The following is a 21,379-nucleotide window of genomic DNA, read 5'->3' as shown; positions in this document are numbered from 1 at the left end:
CTGATGCATGTGGCTTTTGCTTACATTACTGTTATAATACAGCATTGTTTTCTGATTCCTGAAGTTCTGTTGTACATTAGAATCAAGTTATCAATATGGTAACTCTAAAAACTTCCTACAGGTAAACACCTTACCCTTGACAGACAGGTGTCTCCACGTTACAGTTGGCTCTGGTCTGCCAATAGCAAGACACAGCAGGGTCACGCTGCTTCCCTCATTCACAGTGATGTCTGAGGAGATATTCATGATCTGGGGAGGAACTGTAAAGAGACAGAGGAGAAAAGAAATACATGAGAAAGATTCTTTGCACTCAGAGGAGGTTTTAGCCTTTAAATACTCGTGTGGCATGTTTTTATGATGAGTATTTTCTCAATAATCATTTTCAGATTTCTTGAGTTGCCAAGGATGTGGCCAACATTTACAGTGCACTTATGTCTTATAGCAGGAGGCAGGTATGTGTGTTGTTTGGGAAGGAAACAAGGAACTGAAGGGAAGGGCATTAATGCTTGTTGTCTGAAAAGTCAAACCAAAAGGAAATTAGTTACAAAGTTTTCTAAGAGTTCCTATCTATCCACATGCTCATTCCTTCTAGTGGAATTGCTGGCTTAAGCAGATAGCCATGAGTAGCCCCCAGGTAAGCCCTTTTTTCCAATAAAGCCAACTACACAACGTTAGTTACCATTTCCTTAGCATTCCAGACCTGTTCAAATTCTTTGACCTTGCACGGATTATTCCATTCTGCAACTCTTTTCCTTCACATTTCCTTACCTGAAAATTCCTGGTAATGTTTTGAAACGTATCCTTTAAAACTCAGCAAAATTTTCCCTGACTTGCCCAGTCAGAGTTAGTTGCTACTCGTACTATAAGACTATATTATAAAACATAGTTTTAATGGCATCGTGTCCCAGTGGTTAATCACAGGGCTCTGGAAATCAACTCCTCACCTGCTGAATGATCTGGGGCAATGTTAGTGCCTTCACCTCTTCAAGCTTTGTTTTCCTCACCTGTGAAATACGGATGATAGTAGTAGCACAACTCATTGCGTTGTGAGGTTTAAATGAAACAATGGTTTAGTAGAGTGCCTGATACTAAGGAAGCACTCAATAAATGTTAGCTACTAAGATGACAGGTGTGATAAGGATGACAACAGCAACAATAGCATCTTTCACCAGAACTGCTGTTCTCTCGTGGTCTAAGTCCATGTCCATTTATCGTTAGTATTGCAAAGGCTGGAATGATCCATGGTCTCGCTGTCTACCTTGTCCTTTCTCCAGGTCTGATTCTTAACTCAATCCAAAACTGAGTACTGGAAAATACTTTGATTCCCTCTCAACTCTTATTTCCCATCACCATTGTCCTGGTTGAGTTTCCCACCCACTGGCACATGGACAATGGCAAGAGTCTGCCACTTGGAACTTTCCAACTGATCTCTTTCCAATTTTGGGTCCCTCTAACTTATACTCTCCATGTGGCCAGAAGGATCTTTTCAGGCAATAGTCGAATTAAACAGCTCCCTACTTACTAATTTAGCTCACCATAGCCCATCAATCTTAGTACAGCCTTTCTTGTATAACCAGCCTAAACCCTCTGCAATCTAACCTGCAGCTCACTGACAAACCCCATGTCCAGGTGCAGGCCTTACTAATACAGCACAATGCAGACACTGGACCCTACTCTCCCTAGAACATATCAAGGCATATGCACTTCTGCCGTTTTGCTTTTCCTTGTCTTCTCTTCATTTCCTACCTGTAAAAGTATGACTCATATTTCAAGGGCTATCAAAGGTCACCTCCCCTCTGTAGTTCTCCCTAACCTCTCTCCAAATCCTGAAAAGGGAATCACCCGTCTCTCCCACTGCATTTTGTTCAATCTTCCCTCTGGGAAGGGACTGAGCATGTTGTATCACAGCTGATTGTTTTATGCCTGTCTCTTTGCCTAGACAGTGAGGTGCGTCAGGATAAGGTTGGAAGCACACGCATACCTATTTCCTCAGTGTCTGGCACGAGGCTGACAAGGATACATGCTTCATTCTTCTTGGAAAGAAAGACCCAAAGAACAGATTGAACAAATCCAAAACACCTTTCTTCTCAACTTTCTTTCAGATTCTCAAAATAAAAGGAAGGACAACACAGTGAGGGGGCTCGAAGCTTACAGTTATGCTGATTTATTCAAGCTGCCAGTTTAATTATGAATTATTAATTACCATACAGGTAGAGTGCTAGTAAATTCCAAACCACCCTGAGTCAGTGGCAAAGAAGAATTATGGCTGATGCTTGATTCAGACGACTATGCAGCCTGGAGTTTTATGCTACCGAGACTTTAGAGGTAAAGTCTTTTCAAGGAGAAGCCATAAGTAACATGTAGAACATTTGAGTTCTTAAGGGAATCCACATTAGCAAATAAATAAAAATTACCTAGCTGATAAATCTGCCACATTTTGGATTGTTTCTGCATTAGAATTTGCCCGGAAATTTCATTGCACATATTTTACCCAAATACATACTGGGAGAAAAATAGTGTACATTCTAACTACACTGTATTCTCTAGAGAAAACTGTACTACTTGTTTTTCAGTATATTCTAGCTTGTTAAAAAAATCATTCTGAGCTTAGAAATGTCAATACTTTTTTCATTTTTATAAAGCAACAACTTCACTGCACCTTCCAAAATATTCTCAGAATTATGTCTGCTTTAGCTGGATGTATTAGGCCTTCTGAAGTTCCATTTCTCTAGACCCCACTCTTCCTGGTGGTAAGGTAGGCACAGATGAGGAGGGGAGAGGGAAGGGGCAGTGGGTGTAGTGGGGTTAGTGAATGCTGATTTAGTACGTCTGAGCTATGAAGCCCAGGAAGAGATCCCTCAATACACCCCTCCCCGCTCCATTTCAGAGCCATAATTTCCAATATGTTATCTTTCATCTGATATTTTGAGAGGTCCTGGATTAAGAGCTATTTGTAAAATCCCAAGGATATTTAGCACAATTTCCTCATTCCCTGGGTGCTGGGTCAATGTTGTCCATTAGAAGGGAGCTTCCTGGAGTGGAATTGTGAAAGCTAATCCAAACCTCCCCAGCAAGCCCAGGCAGTGCTTTCTGTCATCCTCTGCAAATCTAGTGTTCTCTGTCGTTTTCTCAAAGGAGGAAAGACAAAGTGGGTGGGTAGCCAGTATAAAAGAAAGTGAAATAGAAGAATTGGGAGCAAGGAGCTTTCTTTCTGTTCTCAATTATGATATTGTTATGATTAATAAGTAATATGTAAATAATATGTATTACTTGTCAATATGTCACTTCATTGTTTCCAAATTACTTACATATGCATCATCTCATAGTTTCCTCATGAATTATGAGATAAACAGAACAAATATTTCTACTATTAAAAATGAAGAAACTGAGGCATGGGGAGAATTAAGTAAATTGCTCAAAATTCCACGGTTAGTTAAATGGCAGAATTCTTTCCATTATATTGTGCTGCCTCTTCATTTAACCTCATATCAATACCCCAAACATAATATTTATACCCGCACATTGTGGTTCCTCAGCTTGGAATGTCTGCCCAGTGCATCTCCCCTCACAGCACTTTCCAAAATGAGCAAACCACCTAATTCCAATCCGCTTCCCAACATAACGCATGCTGCTGCGGCAGGGGTCCATCTCAGTCATCCTGTTTCTCCAGGGCCATGCGTGTGGCAAACATGGCTTCCCAAGGGAGGTGCTCGATACCTTTAGTTGAATTATTAAATCTCAATTGAATGTGGCAATAATGATCCTCCCCTTGTTTCCAGGATCACATTTTGAAGAAAGGAGCACTTGGAAATGACATTAAATGCCTCTGCATATTTTGACAGGAAAACTTTGTTCAATCTGCATACACTTATCCACAGCAAACAAACAAAGGTATGTACAGTGTTTATGAATATACAGATTAACAAAAACAAAATATAACAATCACACCCGAAATGCCAAAATTACTGAAATAACTCAATTAAAGGATTACACATAGCACAATGGATTTCCAGTCACTTCTGCAGACACTAGGGCCCCCTAGCCTGCTGGTAGTACGTGCACCTGGGTATCTTTTCATTGACAGTGGGGGATTAACACTGGGCTTCCACATGGCTGTGCAGATCACTCAGTGCCCAGCTGCAGCTACTTCAACTCGGTGTTTTACAAGGACGGAGAGACAGATAGACATGTGAGTATAGACATGGACATATGTGGATAGAATATTGTCTGTCTCCCTGTACACATGCATACACATACAGAAAGTGAGACAGACATATTTTATCAGATTTCAATCAAGTATTTTGAGGAAGAGACAGATTTCCAAAGGTATCTTTGGGCTCTGGGTTACCACGAGGTATTTACGAATTCTCTCTTTGCCCTCGGTATCACCAGTTAATCTTACACATCTCAATATGTCTTGAACCTGTCCCCCTTCCTCTCCAATGTCTCTGTCTTCGGCTTAGTTGAGAAGCATATTTTCTCTTGCTTGGAGTATAATGAAGGTCTCTTCATTTCGTAATCTGCCGCCATTTTATCATCTAAATCCCATGCACCTACCACCACTACCTCTTCAATATCTTGCTTCTGCCTAACACTCCCCAACATCTGCCCTTTGCTGAGACTGTAAAGTCAAAATTTCTTAGCAGGATTTATAAAACCATTCATAGTCTGACCATAGCCTAGCTGTTTGCCCCTCCTCTAACAAGTAGCCCCACATATGTCTCTGGGGCTACATTATGCTGTCATCTCTGTGCCTTTTCACTTACAATTCCTTCTTCTTGGAAAACACTTTCCCATTTCGGTGCCATATGAACTGTTCATCCTTTACCACTCAACTCAATATGAGCTCCTTTATGATGCCTTAGTTCCTGTCTCTTCTGCTTCCAAAGCATTCTTGCTTATGTCTTCATCATCCCATTTGTTTGCCACTGGTCTATTCCATGGAAAGGATCTGCTGCATTTATCGTGGAATTCCTACCACACAAAACAAAGCCTGACAAGTGGTAACATCCTTTCCGCTCTCTAAATGTAATGTATGAATGCGTGGGTTTTTTAATTGGGTACCTCATAATTTGTCAAGTGTTTTTCATCCTGAAAATTAGACATTTGCCCTTTCCTCTTCTGAAATACTCTCCACCCTATTTTACTTAGATAATTTTTTTCCCTGGTCTTGATTTTAGTGTTTCTTCATCAGAGAAGTCTTTGCTAATGACCCCAGTCCTCCCTTCCCCCATCCAGTTCAGGTCTTCTTATTAAAATCTCTCAGCATTTAAGTTTTCATCAATAATACATAGTTTTATGTTTTTGTATTCATTAGTTATTTGTTTAGTGTCTCTCTGGTCCTAAAATGTATGCTTTATCAACCACTATATTCCCAATACTTGGAACTATGCTTGATACATAATACATGCTTAATAAAATGTATTGAATGAAAAAACGCCTACTATGTACACTGTGTTATACATGTTATTGTATGATTATTTTTACTTAAAGGTGACAATTAAGGGTGATGATTGTTAGTAAAGTTACATAGATTTCAGGTGTACAATTCTGTATTACATCATCTATATATCACATTGCATGTTCACCACACAGTTCTCTTTCCATCACCATATATTTGATCCCTTTTATCCTCATCTACCATCCCCCTCCCTCCTTATTCTCTGGTGACCACTAAACTATTGTCTATGTCTATGAGTTTTTGTTTCTTCATTTATTTGTCTTGTTCTTTTGTTGCTTTCAGTTTTATATACCACATATAAGTGAAATCATACAGTTCTCGACTTTTTCTGTCTGACTTATTTTGTTTAGTATAATAATCTCAAGATCCATCCATGTTGTCTCAAATGGCACTATTTCATCTTTTCTTATGGCAGAATAGTATTCCGTTGTGTATATGTACCACAACTTCTTTATTCATTCATCTATTGAAGGCTGCTTTGGTTGTTTCCATGTCTTGGCTACCGTAAATAAAGTTACAATGAACATCAGAGCACATATATCTTAATGGATAAATGTTTTCAGATTTTTTGGGTAGATACCCAGGAGAGGGATTGGTGGGTCATATGGTAATTCTATTCGTAATTTTTTGAGGAACCTCCACACTGCCTTCCATAGCGGCTGCACCAGTCTGCATTCCCACCAACAGTGTATGAGGGTTCCTTTTTCTCCACAGCCTCTCCAACACTTGGTATTATTTGCCTTATTGATGATAGCCATTCTAACTGGTGTGAGGGTATATATTATTGTGGTTTTTATTTGCATTTCTCTGATGACTAGTGATGTTGAGCATTTTTTCACGTCTATTGTCCATTTGTGTGTCCTCTATGCAGAAATGTCTATTCAGGTACTCTGCCCATTTTTTAATTGGGTTGTTTGTTTTTCTTGTTGTTGTTGAGGAGTTGTATGAGTTCCTTGTATATTTTGGTTATTAGCCCCTTATCAGAGGTATTGTTTGCAAAAATCTTCTACCATTTGTTTGGTTGTTTCTTTATTTTGTCAATAGTTTCTTTAGCTGTGCAGAAGCTTTTAAGTTTCATATAGTCCCATTCATTTATTTTACCTTTTACTTCCATTGCCTTTGGAGTCAAATTCATGAAATGCTCTTTGAACCCAAGGTCCATAAGTTTAGTACCTATGTTTTCTTCTATGCAGTTTATTGTTTCAGGTCTTATGTTTAGATCTTTGATCCATTTTGAATTAATTTTGGTACATGGTGACAGATAGCAGTCTAGTTTCATTCTTTTGCACGTGACTATCCAATTCTCCCAGCACCATTTATTGAAGAGGCTGTCTTTTCTCCATCGTATGTTTCTGGCTTCTTTGTTGAAAATTATCTGTCCATATTTATGTGGGTTTATCTGGGTTCTCAAATCCATTCCATTGGTCTGTGTGTCTGTTTTCTGCCAATGCCATGCTGTTTTGATTATTGTTGCCCTGTAGTACAAGCTGAAGTCAGGGAGAGTGATACTTCCAGCACTGCTCTTTTTTCTTAGGATTGCTTTGGCTATTCGGGGTCTTTTGTGGTTCCATACAAATTTGATGATTTTTTGTTCTATTTCTTTTAAAACTGCCATTGAGATTTTGATGGGGATTTCATTAAATCTGTATATTACTTTGGGTAATACAGCCATTTCAACTATGTTGATTCTTCCAATCATTGAACACAGAATGTCTTTCCATTTCTTTGTGTCTTCTTCAATTTCTTTTAAAAATGTCTTATACAAACAAATGAGAAACAGAAACTCATAGACACAGACAATAGTTTAGTGGTTACCAGAGGGTAAGGGGGGTGGCGGTGGGAGATGAAGGTAAGGGGGATCAAATATATGGTGATGGAAGGAGAACTGACTCTGGGTGATGAACACACAATGGGATTTATAGATGATGTAATACAGAATTGTACACCTGAAATCTATGTAATTTTACTAACAATTGTCACCCCAATAAATTTAATAAAAAAAAACAAACAAACAAAAAAGAAAATGTCTTATAAATTTCAGTGTATAGATCTTTCACATCTTTGGTTAAGTTTATTCCTAGGTATTTTATCCTTTGTGTTGTTGCAATTGCAAAAGGAATTTTTTTTCTTTTATTATTTTTGTTATTAGTTTTTCTGAGATGTCATTGTTAGTATAGAGGAATGCAATGGACTTTTGTAGGTTGATTTTGTAGCCGGCAAATTTTACTGTATTCATTTATTATTTCTAATAGCTTTTATGTGCAGTGTTTAGGGTTCTCTATACATAGCATCATGTCATCTGCAAAAAGTGACAATTTAACTTCTTCATACCCAATTTGGATGCCTTTTATTTCTTTCTCTTGCCTCATTGCTCTGGCTAGGACTTCCAATACTATGTTGAACAACTGAGGTGATAGGGGACAGCCTTGTCGTGTTCCTGAATGGAGCAAAGGGCTTCAGTTTTTCACCGTTAATCATGATAGTAGCTGAGTGTTTGTCACATACAGCCTTTATCATGTTAAGTCCCATTTTATTACGTGTTTTAATCATAAATATATGTCATATCTTGTCAAATGTTTTTTCTGCATCAATTGATATAATCATATGATTTTTGTCCTTTATTTTGGTTATGTGGTGTATCACATTGATCAATTTGCATATGTTGAACCATCCTTGTGCCCCTGAAATGAACCCCATTTGGTCGATTTGCTAGAATTTTATTTAGGATTTTTGCCTCTGTATTCATGTGAGATATTGGTCTGTAATTTTCAGATGACTGATTCCAATTCCTTGTGATTTAGCCTAGGAAGGCTATATGCTTCTAAGAACATGTCCATTTCTTCTAGGTTATTGAATTTGGTGGCATATAGTCCTTTATAGTATTCTTGGATGATCCTTTGTATTTCTGTGGCATCCATGATAACTTCCCCTCTTTCATTTCTGATTTTTGTGTGTGTGTGTCTTTTCTCTTTTTATCTTAGTGAGTCTAGCCCAAGGTTTATCAATTTTATTAATATTTTCAAAGAGCCAGATCTTTGTCAGTTTAATTTTTTCTATTGTCTTTTTGTTCTCTATTTCATTTCGTTCTGCTCTGATTTTTATTTTCTTCCTTCTACTGACTTTGGGTTTCATTTGTTCTTCTTTTTCTAGTTCTTTAAGGTGTGACATGAGGTTGTTTATTTGGGATTTTTCTTGTTTCTTGAGATAGGCGTGTAATGATATAAATTTCCCTCTTAAAACTGCTTTCGCTGCATCCCAAAAATTTTGGTAGGGTGTACTTCCATTCCCATTTGTTTCTATGTATCTTTTGATCTCTTCTCTTATTTCTTCTTTGACTCAGTTTTATTTAAAAGTATGTTGTGGTTTTTCCTGCTTTCTTTTTGCAGTTGATATCTAATTTCAAAGCCTTGTGATCAGAGAATATGCTTGGTATGATTTCAATATTCTTAAATTTGCTGAGGCTAGTTTTATGTCCAATATGTGGTCTATCTTTGTGAATATTCCATGTACACTAGAAAAGAATGTATAGTCTGCTGGTCTAGGATGAAGTGCTCTATAAATGTCAATTATGTCCATTTCATCTAATGTGTCATTTAGGGCTGCTATTTCATTATTTATTTTCTGTTTGGATGATCTATCCATAGCTGTCAATGATGTATTTAAGTCCCCTAGTATAATTGTGTTTTGGTCAATTTCTCCCTTTAGTTCTGTTAGTAGTTGCTTGGTATATTTCGGTGCTCCCTGTTTGGGGGCATAAATATTGATGACTGTTATGTCTTCTTGTTGTACAGTCCCCTTTATCATTATGAAATGTCCATCTTTGTCTCTTGTTACCTTTTTTATCCTGAAGTCTGTTCCATCTGATATCAGTATGAATACACCTGCTTATCTCTGGATACCATTTGCTTGGAGTGTCAATTTTCATGCTTTCACTTTGAGTCTATGCTTGTCCTTGTAGTTGAGATGTGTCTCTTGGAGATAGCATATGGTTGGGTTTAGTTTTTTGATCTAATCTGCTACTCTGTGACTTTTTATTGGTGAGTTCAGTCCATTTGCATTTAGGGTGATTATTGATATATGAGGATTTCCTATCATTCTGTCTTTAGTTTTCTGGTAAGACTGTGTCTCCATTGTTTCTTTGCCTTTTTGTTGTTGTTTATTATTTCTGTGTGGTGGTATTCTATATGTTTCCCTATGTTTCTTCTTTTATTACAGTATATATTTCAGTTCTGGATTTTTTTTTGAGTGGTTACCAGTAAGTTTATATAAAAGTAAGTTTCATATTTAGAGTATTCCATTTTCTTCAGTACGCTTACTTTCTCCACTCTGTTATGCCGGTTTAGACCTTTACTCCCCCTTTTATGTTTTTGTTGTCACCAATAATCCCTATTTATGCTGTGAGTTTACTCCTACACTGCAGTAGCAAGTTGTCTGTTTTCCTCTTTTTCTTTAAGTGTTATGTTTAAGTGTGCAGTGTTTCATTTGGTGTAGGGGTGACCATTCCCTGCTTCTGCCTGTCTGTTTGTAATACTACTCATGGTTTTGTATTCTTTTGCTTCTTTGTTTCAGGTCGAATAACCTCCTTTGGTATTTCTTGTAGTGCAGGCCGTATATTAGAATATCCCCTCAGCTTCCGTATGTCTGGAAAGGTCTTTATCCCTCTTCATATCTAAAGGATATCTTTGCTGAATATATTATTCTTGGCTCATAATTTCTCTCTTTCCTTAGTTTGAATATTTGAGTTACTCCCTCCTGGCTTGTAGCGTTTCTGCTGAAAAATCTGATGATAACCTAATGGGCTTTGCTTTATAAGTCACCGTCTTCTTTTCCCTGGCTGCCTTGAATATTATTTCTTTGTAGTTAGTTTTTGACAACTTCAATACAATGTCCTTTGGAGGAGGCCTGTTGGGGTTCAGGTAATTAGGTGTTCTATTTGCTTCTTGGATACGTGAATCCAGTTCTTCCCACAAGTTTGGGAAGTTCTCTTTGACTGTTTACTTGAATATACTCTCTATTCCCTTCTCCCTTTTTTTTTTTTTTCCTTCTGGTATATTCATTATTCTTATATTACTCTTTATGATGAAGTCAGAAAGTTCTTTTAGAATTATTTCATTTCTTTTAACTCTCAAGTCTCTCTCTTATTCAGTCTGTGTCATTTCAGATTTCTATCTTTGATGTCACTGATTCTTTCCTCCATCTGGTCAGCTATATTACATAAACTGGTTATTTCATTCTTCATTTATCTTACTGAGTTTTTAATCTCCAGAAATTCTATTTGGTTCTTTTTTAAAATTTCAATCTCTTTGGTAAAATGTTCGTTTTGTTCTTTGATTGTGTATCTGAGTTCATTAAACTGCCTGTGTTTTCTTGCATCTCGTTGAGTTTTTTTCAGAACTGCCATCTTGAATTCTCTGTCATTTAAGTCACATATTTCCATATCTTTAAGTTCCGTTTCTGGAGACTTTTCACTTTCTTTCTGAGCTGTCTTGTTGCCTTGGTTATTCATGGCAATTAGATAATTATTATTTCTCTTCCTAGACATCTATAAGAGTGAGTTTTGCAACATGTTGGTAGCAAGTGGTCTTTACTTTGCTTTCCAGTAGGTGTGGTGGAATGCTTCTTTTTCCAACTGCAGCCTTTAATTCTCTCCCACATTGTAGTGTTATATTTTCTCTGTACTGTTCCTTCTCACACAATGGGGGATGGAGAATTCCCTGGAAGATGGGCTTCTCCTCTGTGAGCAAGTTGCCTGGGTCTCAGAGTACCACCTCCGTTGGGGGATGTGGAAATTTCCTGAAGTTCTAAAACTCTTCCTGCACCAGATTCAGGGCCTATGTGTTGCAGCAGCTCTGTTTACCCTTTTCGATTATTTCAGTTATGCGTCTCTTAGTCTTGGTTCTCTGCTGCACAGGGAGTCTTTTGTGGAATTATAGTTGTTCAAATTATTGTAAATTCCAAGGGAGATTTCAAGATGCTCACCTCACACCACCATTTTTATGATGTCATCGATTGTTATTGTATAATTTTGAGGGCACAAACCAGAGTTAGAAAAGGTTTTCCTAAAGGTGAAACATTTCTTTGGGCGAAGATAATTGGGCATTGACATGTATGATTCTTGACATATTAGCACCACCTACATAAATTTGCTATGACATGGTTGAAACACCACATGACAGACCATGTACCATAGCTTAGGTTCTGTAGTCCAATGGTCACTATAACCTTGGATAATTTTTACTCAGCCCTTCTGATCCCCTAGTCCTTCATCTGTACAATGGAGACAACAAAACATATCGCTCTAGGTTGTTGTAACAATTAAGTGGAATTATACACAGCACACTAGTACAGGACCTATAAATAAGTAAGTACTTAATAAATGTTAGTTGCTATTATTCATTTTTATATACTCATTATTGATATTATTTGTGTTATTTAGAATCAGCTAAATAGCTTCATCTGTGTATAATGCTCATTTTCAAAGTCCCATTTCCTTCAACTTTAAGACAGGACTTATAGATGAAGCCCACCTTGGAAAGCTAAAGAGATTTATGCTTCCAGAGTAAAAAGTAAATATTTGATAAATAATTGTGAATTACTTCTTCTTAAGCTGAACCATTGTGCCTAAGCAAATACATAGGACAAATCACACAAACGTTTGTATAAAGAAATTAGTTAGCTCTTTCTTATCTATTTTTAGGATATATTTTTAGGAGATATATATATATATATATCTCCTGTTTTTAGTAGGAACAGGGCACAGAACTTCAGTAGCATGCTCTGTTATTTTCAGCGCAATACTTCCACCATTTACAACTCTACTCTGTCATTGTCCAGTCACAGTATTTGACAATCATGTTTCAAGTGTTTTTTTTTTTTTAATTTTATTTAAGACTCAATGACACCATTAAAGAAAGAAAATAATCTTGTAATTTGGAGTATGGAGGATAACGTTTGTCAGTAGTCAAATTGTAATTTTTTCCAACTACTTTCAGTGTGATTTTTTTTTTAATTAAAGTTTATTGGGGTAAACATTGTTAGTAAAGTTACATAGATTTCAGGTGTACAATTATGTAATGCCTCACCTATAACTCACATTATGTGTTCACCACCCAGAATCAGTTCCCCTTCTATCACCATATATTTGACCCCATTTACCCTCTTCTAGAACCTCCCTCCACCTTACTCTCTGGTAACCACTAAACTATTGTCTGTGTCTATGAGTTTTTGTTCCTTCATTTGTTTGTCTTGTTCTTTTGTTGTTTTCAGTTTCATATAGCACATATCAGTAAAATCATATGGTTCTCTACTTTTTTCTGTCTGACTTATTTCGCTTAGCACTATAATCTCAAGATCCATCCATGTTATCGCAAATGGTACTATTTCATCTTTTCTTACGGCAGAATAGTATTCCATTGTGTATATATACCACAACTTCTTTATCCATTCATCTATCGAAGGACACTTTAGTTGTTTCCATGTCTTGGCTACCATAAATAAAGCTGCAATGAACATTGGAGCACATATGTCTTTATGGATAAATGTTTTCAGATTTTTTGGGTAGATACCCAGGAGAGGGATTGCTGGGTCATATGGTAATTTTATTCTTATTTTCTTGAGGAATCTCCATACCTTCCATAGTGGTTACACCAATCTGCATTCCCACCAACAGTGTATGAGGTTTCCTTTTTCTCCACAGCCTCTCCAACACTTGTTGCTATTTGTGTTGCTGATGATAGCCATTCTGACTGGGGTGAGGTGATATCTCATTGTGTGTGTGTGTGTTTTTTTTTTTTTTTTTTCATTTCTTGATGATAAATGATGTTGAGCATTTTTTCATATGTCTATTAGCCATTTGTATGTCCTCTTTGGAGAAATGTCTCTTCAGGTCCTCTGCCCATTTTTTTTTTTTTAAATTGGAGTGTTTGTGTTTTTTTGTTGTTGTTGAGTTTGATGAGTTCCTTATATTTTTTGGATATTAAACTCTTATCAGAGGCATTGTTTGCAAAAATCTTCTTCCATTCGTTTGGTTGCTTGTTTATTTTTTGATGGTTTCTTTAGCTGTGCAGTAGCTTTTTAGTTTGATATGGTCCCTTAAGCCCATTAAGCTTCAGCTTCCTCTGACATAAATGGGCACAGAAATATTTGCCACATAGGTATGTGGAGATAGCTTGTGTGTTATGTTCTGTTGAGTGGGCTCTGACTCCTGGTGGTGACCCTATGAGTGAATGATATCCACATGTGCTATACTTAACAACCCTTAGAAACAATAATTTTAAAGAGACCTAAATAGCTATTACTGTTGTTTTCATTTTATTACTGTTATTATTACTCCAGATATTAAGAAAATATTGAGACCAAGTGAAAGCTAATATAAATACTAAATGCTTTCCATTACATTTTTAAACAAACAAGGCTAATTTATTAACATAATACAGTAAAGACTTTTAAAGACTGAATGTTGTATTATTCTAGGGTTACCTTTTAAAATTTGTTTTAACAAGAGAAATAATTTTATAAACTAAAGGTAAGACTAGTTTGAGAACTATGGCATGCATGCTAGGCTAGGATGTGCCAATTTTGTTTACTTAAATAGTATGATATGGTGACAAAAGCCATACATGAAGTGTCAGGATAAGTGAGTTCTAATCTTGATGCCTCCATTGTTGTGTGACCATTTATAAATCACTTGACCACTTTGGCTTAGGGGTGTGTGTGTGTGTGTGTGTGTGTGTGTGTGTGTGTGTGTATGTGTGATGTTCATTTGTTTGTTTTGGTTAATTTTGAATTAAAAAGCTAGAGTGTGAACTCTCAGGTTCTTTCTGGTATGAAATTCTGTAAGTGAAGATCTTCTAGCAACATTACAAGCCCAAGGGGGGGTTGCTCTTGAGAACAAAGTGGTAATAGCACCAGCAGCTATAACAAAATAGGTAGTATTTATTTCTTTGAGTCTTGCTTTAAGTGTTCTATACACATATTTTATTTACTCCTCAACACAACCTTAGAAAATACTCTCTATTAAAAATCAGCATAAGGGTACACATATACATCAAAGGAATAGAATTGAGAATCTAGAAAAATATTTACACTTTTATGGTAAATTGATTTCCAACAAGATGCCACAACAATTCAGTGAGGGAAAAATAATCTTCTGAACAAAAGATATTGGGACAATTGGATATCCACAGGAAAAAGAGTGAAGTTGGACCCCTATTTCACATCACATACAAAAATTAACTCAAATGCAACAAATGCCTAAATGTGAAAGATAATACTTAGAAGAAAACATAGGCATGAATCTTTGTTACCTTGGATAAGGCAATGGCTTCTTAGATATGACACCAAAAACATAAGCAACAAAATAAAAAATAGATAAATTGGATATCAGTATAAAGAAAATAACTTTGAATTTTGTGCAAGTGGAAGCAAAGTCTGTGCTTCAAAGAGCACTATTGAGAAAGTGAAAAAAAAACCACAGGGAGGATTCTAAGATTGTGGAGTAGGTAAATGCTGTACCTGCTGCCTACCTTGGCCACATTAAAATTACAACTAAATTATAGAACAATCAACCTCAAGAACCATCTGAAGACTAGCTGAACAGAATCCTATAACTAAGGATATAAAAAAGAGGCCATGTCAAGACTGGTAGGGGGGCAGAGACACAAAGTGGGCTGACTCAATATGCATGAGTAGTGGTTGAGCATCAGGAAGAATATCTCAGTGGCAGGAGTCCTCCCTGATGATTGAAGTGTAGCAGTCCCACACTGGGTTCCCCAGCCCAGGGGTCCAGTGCTGAGAAAATGAGACCCCACATCTGGCTGTGAAAATCAGCAAATATTCCACCCACCTAGGTGAGAAGGAAGGCAACTGGAAACTCAGATGTCCTTTTAAAGGGCCCACACACAGACTCACTCACTCACAGGCACTCAACCTGGGTTCTGGCAGAGAGATGGCAACTTGAGAGGAGACAAAGACATGCAGGGTAAGACTGAGCTGTGTGGCTGCAGCGTGAGGGCAAGAGAGACAACAGCCATTATTCTTGTGTGGAGCCTGCCTCATGGATAACCTACAGGAAGGTTCCATCTTTCCTGTGTTGAGCCCTCCCCTACACACCCAAATCTGAAATCATATGGGCCTGGAGAACTCTGCACTACCCACATTGGTGACTCCTTGGAACCCCACCCCACCCAACTCACACAACAATGCCAGAGGCACTCTCAGTGCCTCAGCAACCAACCCTGCCCTGCACCCTGCAGAGGGCTCTTCCAGCAACAAATAACCCACAACAGCTTATGCAGCACTTGAGACACTTTTGGTGGCAGACAAAGAGCCCCAACTTGCGCTGCAGCCTTTTGTATACAACACTCAGGGATCTGTGGAGCCAAGGCAAGCAGTGCCTGGCCTCAGTGTTTTCTGGGCATTTTGCAGAGTAGCCACAGGCTCAGCATAGGCCAAGATCTGAATCTGCATTAATCTTGTGATCACCACCTGTTCCACACCCACCACAGTGATTCCCTGGGATCACGCCTTGCCAAGCTCATGCAACACAACCAGAAGCACTTTCAGCACTGGGGAAACCAGCCCAGCCTCATGTACCTAAGGAGGCTTTTCAGCGGCTGAGCCTTATGGGCAGCTAGCAGGTGGCAACAGGCCTAAGGGTGTTATAGGCCTTTTGCTAAGCTGCCTTAGTCCTGATACTGGCGGTAGCTGGATTCAGTTCAGAGTGGCCACCCCCATGTGCCTCCATGTCCAGCACATGCAGCAACCAACTATAATTAGCTTTGTAGCTCTTACCAGGTAGCCCCAGGCCAATCATAGGCAACAGCTAAACTTGACCTGCAAGGTAGCCCCTCCAAAGAGGCACTAGAAACAGCACACCTGGAGGCCAGCTTCAGACTATAACAGAGCACCACTCAATTGGCCCCACAAGCAACATACCTAAAGGGTGATCTCAACAGGTAGAGGAGCCCTCTGGGGTAAATCACCCTCTGAGTGGTGAGAACTCACACGGTAGTTCATACATAGTGGATGTGGCCAATCCACATAGCCAGTAAGCCTGAGAGTCAATCCCACCCCTGATGTGCCAAAATAGATCAAGGCTCAACTACAACAGGGGGCTCACAATACACACAGTGGATACTCCTGGAGCAACTAGGACAGGTGACCAGGGAGACAATATAACTGGGCCCCACAGGGCACTTACTATATAAGGCCACTCAGTGAAGACAGAGAGACACAGAAAACCTACCTAATACAAAGACATAAACACAGAGGTTAAAAAAAAAAAAGTGAAAACAAAGAAACATGTACTAAATAAAAGAACAGGAGAAAACTCCAGAAAAACAACTAAATGAAATGGAGGCAACCCACCTACCAGAGACAGAGTTCAAAACATTGATTATAAAAGTGATTAAAGAACTTAGTGAGAATGCCAACAAAGAGATAGTAACCATAAAGAAGGACATAGAAACCATTAAAAAAGAACCTGTCAGAGATAAAGAATACAATAACTGAAATGAAGAATACACAAAAAGGAATCAACAGCAGATTAGATGAAGCAGTGGATCAAATCAGTGATTTGAGAGATAAGGTAGCATAAAACACCTAATTGAACAACAAAAAACAGAAAAAAAAGTGAAAAATAAAGATAATTTGAGGGTCCTCTGGGACAACATCCAGTGTAACAATATTGCATCATAGGAGTACCAGAAGGAGAAGACAGGCAGCAAGGGATCAAGAACCTATCTGAAGAAATAATGACTGAAAACTTTCCTAAACTTATAAAGGAAATAGACTTACAAGGCCAAGAAGTGCAGAGTCCCAAACAAGCTGAATCCAAAGAGGTCCATACAAAGACATATCATAAGTAAAATGGCAAAGGGTAAAGATAAATAGAGAATCCTGAAAGCAGAAAGAGAAAAGTAACTAGTTACCCAAAATGCAGCTCCCATAAGACTATCAATTGATTCCTTAACAGAAAATGTGCAGCCCAAAAGGAAGTGGCTCCTCGAAGTCATGAAAAGCAAGGACCTACAAGTCAGACGACTCTACTCAGCAATGCTATCATTTAAAATTGGAGGAGAGATAAAGAAATTCCCAGGCCATTAAAAGCCAAAGGAATTCATTACCATCTAACCAGTATTACAAGAAATGGTAAAAAAAGAAAAAAAAAAAAGGACTTCTTTAAGAAGAAGAGGGAAAAAGAGGAACATAAATATGAATAATAAAAATGCAATAACTATGTCTCTATCGATAGTCACTTTAAGTGTAAATGAATTAAACGCTTCAATCAAAAGATATGGGGTAGCTGAATGGATAAGAAAACAAGACCCATACATATGCAGTCTATAACAGACCCATTTCAGATTGAAAGACACACAGAGACTGAAAGTATGGAAAAAGATATTTCATACAAATGGAAAGGAAAAAAAATCTGGAGTAGCAATACTTATATAGTACAGAATAGACTTTAAAACAAAGACTATATTAAGAGGCAAAGGACATTTCATAATGAAAAAGGGATCAATCCAAGAAGATATACCCTTAGTAAACATCTATGCAGCCACCAAAAGAGCACTTAAATATATAAAGCAAACATTGACTGACATAGAAGGAGAGATCGACAGTAACACAGTCATAGTAGGTGGGCTGTAACATCCCATTGACACCAATGAGCAGATACTGCAGACATAAAATCAACAAGGAAACAGCTCACTGAAATGACATACTAGAGCAGATGGATTTAACTGATAGTTTTAGAGCATTCCTTCCCAAAGTATCAGAGTATACATTATTTTCAAGTGCACATGGAACAATTTCCAAGATAGATCTTATGTTAGGCCAAAAAACAAGTCTGAATAAATTTAAGAAGATTGAAATCATACAAAAGTATCTTCTTCACCCACAATGGCATGAAATTAAAAAACAATTACATGAAAAAAAATACTGAAAAACACACAGACACATGAAGGTAAATAACATGCTACTAAATAATGAATGGGTCAACAACGAGATCAAAGAAGAAATAAAAATATATCTTGAGACAAATACAAATGAAAACAACAACCTCAAATCTGTGGGACACAGTGAAAGCAGTTCTAAGAGGGAAATTCATAACAATGCAGGCATACCTAAGAAACAAGAAAGATCTCAAATCAACAGTCTATCTTTACATTAAGAATTGAGAAAAGAACAGCAAACAAAGCCCAAAGTAAGTGGAAGAAAGAAATAATGAAGATCATAGTGGAAATAGACAAAATAGAGTCTCTCTCTCTATATATATATATAAAAGATTGATCTATATATATAAAATACATACATATATATATAAAAGATCAATGAAACCAAGATCTGGTTCTTTGAAAAGATAAGCAAAATTGATAAGCCTTTAACCAGACTCATCAAGAAAAATAAAAAGAGAGATGACCAAAATAAATAAAATCATAAATGACAGAGAAGTGACAAGAAACACCACAGAAATACAAAAAATTACAAGAAAACACAAGTAATTATATACCAACAAATTATACGATCAAAAAGAAATGGATAAATTCCTAGAAGTGTATAATCTTCCACAACTAAATCAAGAAGAAACAGAAAATCTGAATCGACCTATTACTAGAAATGAAATAGAATTAGTAATCAAAAAATTCCCAACAAAATTCCTGGACCAGATGACTTCACAGGTGAAATTTTACTAAATATTCAAAGAAGAATTAACACATATTTTTCTCAAACTGTTCCAAAAATTTCAACAGAAAAGAAATCTCCATGAGGTCACCATTACCCTGATTCCAAAGCCAGGCAAAGCCATTACAAAAAAAGAAAACTATAGGCTGATATCCCTAATGAATATAGATGCAGAAATCTTCAACAAAATATTAGCAAATCAAATACAGCAATACATTAAAGAGATCATACACCATGATCAAGTGGGATATATTCCTGGGATGCAAGATTGGTTCAATATCTGCAAAGTAATTGAAATGATACACCACATAAACAAAAATGAATGATAAAAATCTAATGATCACATCAATAAATACAGAAAAAGCATTTGAAAAAATCCAAGTATCCATTTATGACAAACACTCTTAACAAAGTGTGAAAAGAGGTAACATATCTCAGCATAATGAAAGCCATATATACAACTAACCCACAGTTAACATCATACTCAACAGGAAAAAGTTAAAAGCATTTTCCTTAAGATCAAGAACAAGACAAGCATGTCCACTTTCACCATTTTTATTCAACATAGTACTGGAAGTTCTAGTCACAGCATTCAGACAAATATATATTAGGCCTCCAAATTGGAAATGAAGAAGTAAAACTGTCATTATTTGCAGATGACACAATACTATATATGGAGAAGCCCAAAGATTCCACCAAAAACAATTACAACTTATAAATAAATTCAGTAATGTAGCAGGGTACAAAATTAATATTCAGAAATAAGTTGCATTTATATACACTAATAACAAACTATCAGAATGAGAAATTAAGAAAATAGTCTCATTTATAATTGAATAAGAAAAAACACAAACAAAAAACAAATAAAATAAATTTAATCCAAGAAATAAAAGATCTGTACTTGGAGAACTATAAAGCATTGAAGAAAGAAATTGAAGAAGATACAAATAAATGGAAGCATATACCATACTCATGGGTAGGAAGAATTAACATAGTTAAAATGCCCAGACCACTCAAAGCAATCTCTATATTCAGTGCAATCCCTATCAAAATAACAATGGTATTTTTTCACAGAAGTAAAACAAATAATCCTAAATTTTATATGGAACCATAAAAGACCTTGAACAACCACAGTGATCTTGAGAAAGAAGAACAAAATTGGAGTTCTTATGTTACATGATATCAAACTGTACTGCAAATCCATAGTAATCAAAACAGCATGGCATTGTCATAAAAACAGACACAGAGATCAGTGGAATAAAATTGAGAGCCCAGAAATAAACTCACACCTATATGGTCTTCTAATCTATGACAAAGGAGGCCAGAATATACACTGGGGTCAAGACAATCTATTCAATATATGGTGCTGGGAAAACTGGACAGAAACATGCAAAAAAATGAAAATGGACCACCTTCTTACACCATTTATAAGAATAAACTCAAAATAGGTAAAAAGACTTAAATATAAACCCCAAAATTATAAAACTCCTAGAAGAAAACATAGGCAGTAAGCTCTCTGACATTGACCTTTGTAAGATTATTTTTTTCCTGCTCTATCTCCTTGGGCAAGAGAAACAAAATTGAAAAATAAACAAATGGGACTACATCAAACTAAAAGGTTTTGCACAGCAAAGGAAACAAACAGCAAAACAAAATGACATCCTGTTGAATGGGAGAAAATATTCACCAATGATACATTTGAAAATTTCTTAATATCCAAAATTTTAAAGAACTTATACAACTCAATACCAGAAAGGAAACAATTCAATTTAAAAAATGGGTAGAGGACCTGAATAGACATTTCTCCAAAGAGAACAAACAGATGGCCAATGGACATGTGAAAAGATGCTCAATATCACTAATCATCAGAGAAAAGTAAATTAAAACTACAATGAGATACCACCTCACACATGTCCAAATGGCTATCATCAATAAAGCAAAAAACAAGGGCTGGAGAGGATGTGGAGAAAGGGGAACCCTTGTGCACTTTCGGTGGGACAGTAAATTGGCACAGCCACTATGGAAAACAGTTTTTGAGTTTCCTCAAAAAATTAAAATGGAACTACCTTAAGACTCAGCAGTTCCACTTCTGGTATTTACCTAAGGACATTCAAAACACTAATTTGAAAGGACACATACACTTGTATGTTCACTGTAGCACTATTTACAATAGCCAAGATATGGGAACAACTAAAATACCCAGCAGCAGATGATTAGATAAAGAAGATGTGG

The 21,379-nt window shown here is 36.8% G+C and overlaps 1 protein-coding gene across 1 annotated transcript in view; it reads right to left on the bottom strand.

Moving 5' to 3' along the window:
- The window catches only part of LOC109438897 (opioid-binding protein/cell adhesion molecule), a 581,752-nt gene that overhangs the window by 112,328 nt on the left and 448,045 nt on the right, over nt 1-21,379 (bottom strand). The window contains exon 3 of the mRNA XM_074321787.1: nt 135-260. Within this exon, the coding sequence (XP_074177888.1) occupies nt 135-260 (126 nt within the window). The remainder of the gene's footprint in view (nt 1-134; nt 261-21,379) is intronic.

This window comes from Rhinolophus sinicus, linkage group LG16 (genome assembly GCF_036562045.2).
Source record: "Rhinolophus sinicus isolate RSC01 linkage group LG16, ASM3656204v1, whole genome shotgun sequence".
Taxonomy (NCBI): domain Eukaryota; kingdom Metazoa; phylum Chordata; class Mammalia; order Chiroptera; family Rhinolophidae; genus Rhinolophus; species Rhinolophus sinicus.
Note: the sequence above shows the minus strand (reverse complement) of the source record. Positions and strands in the feature narration are given on the sequence as shown.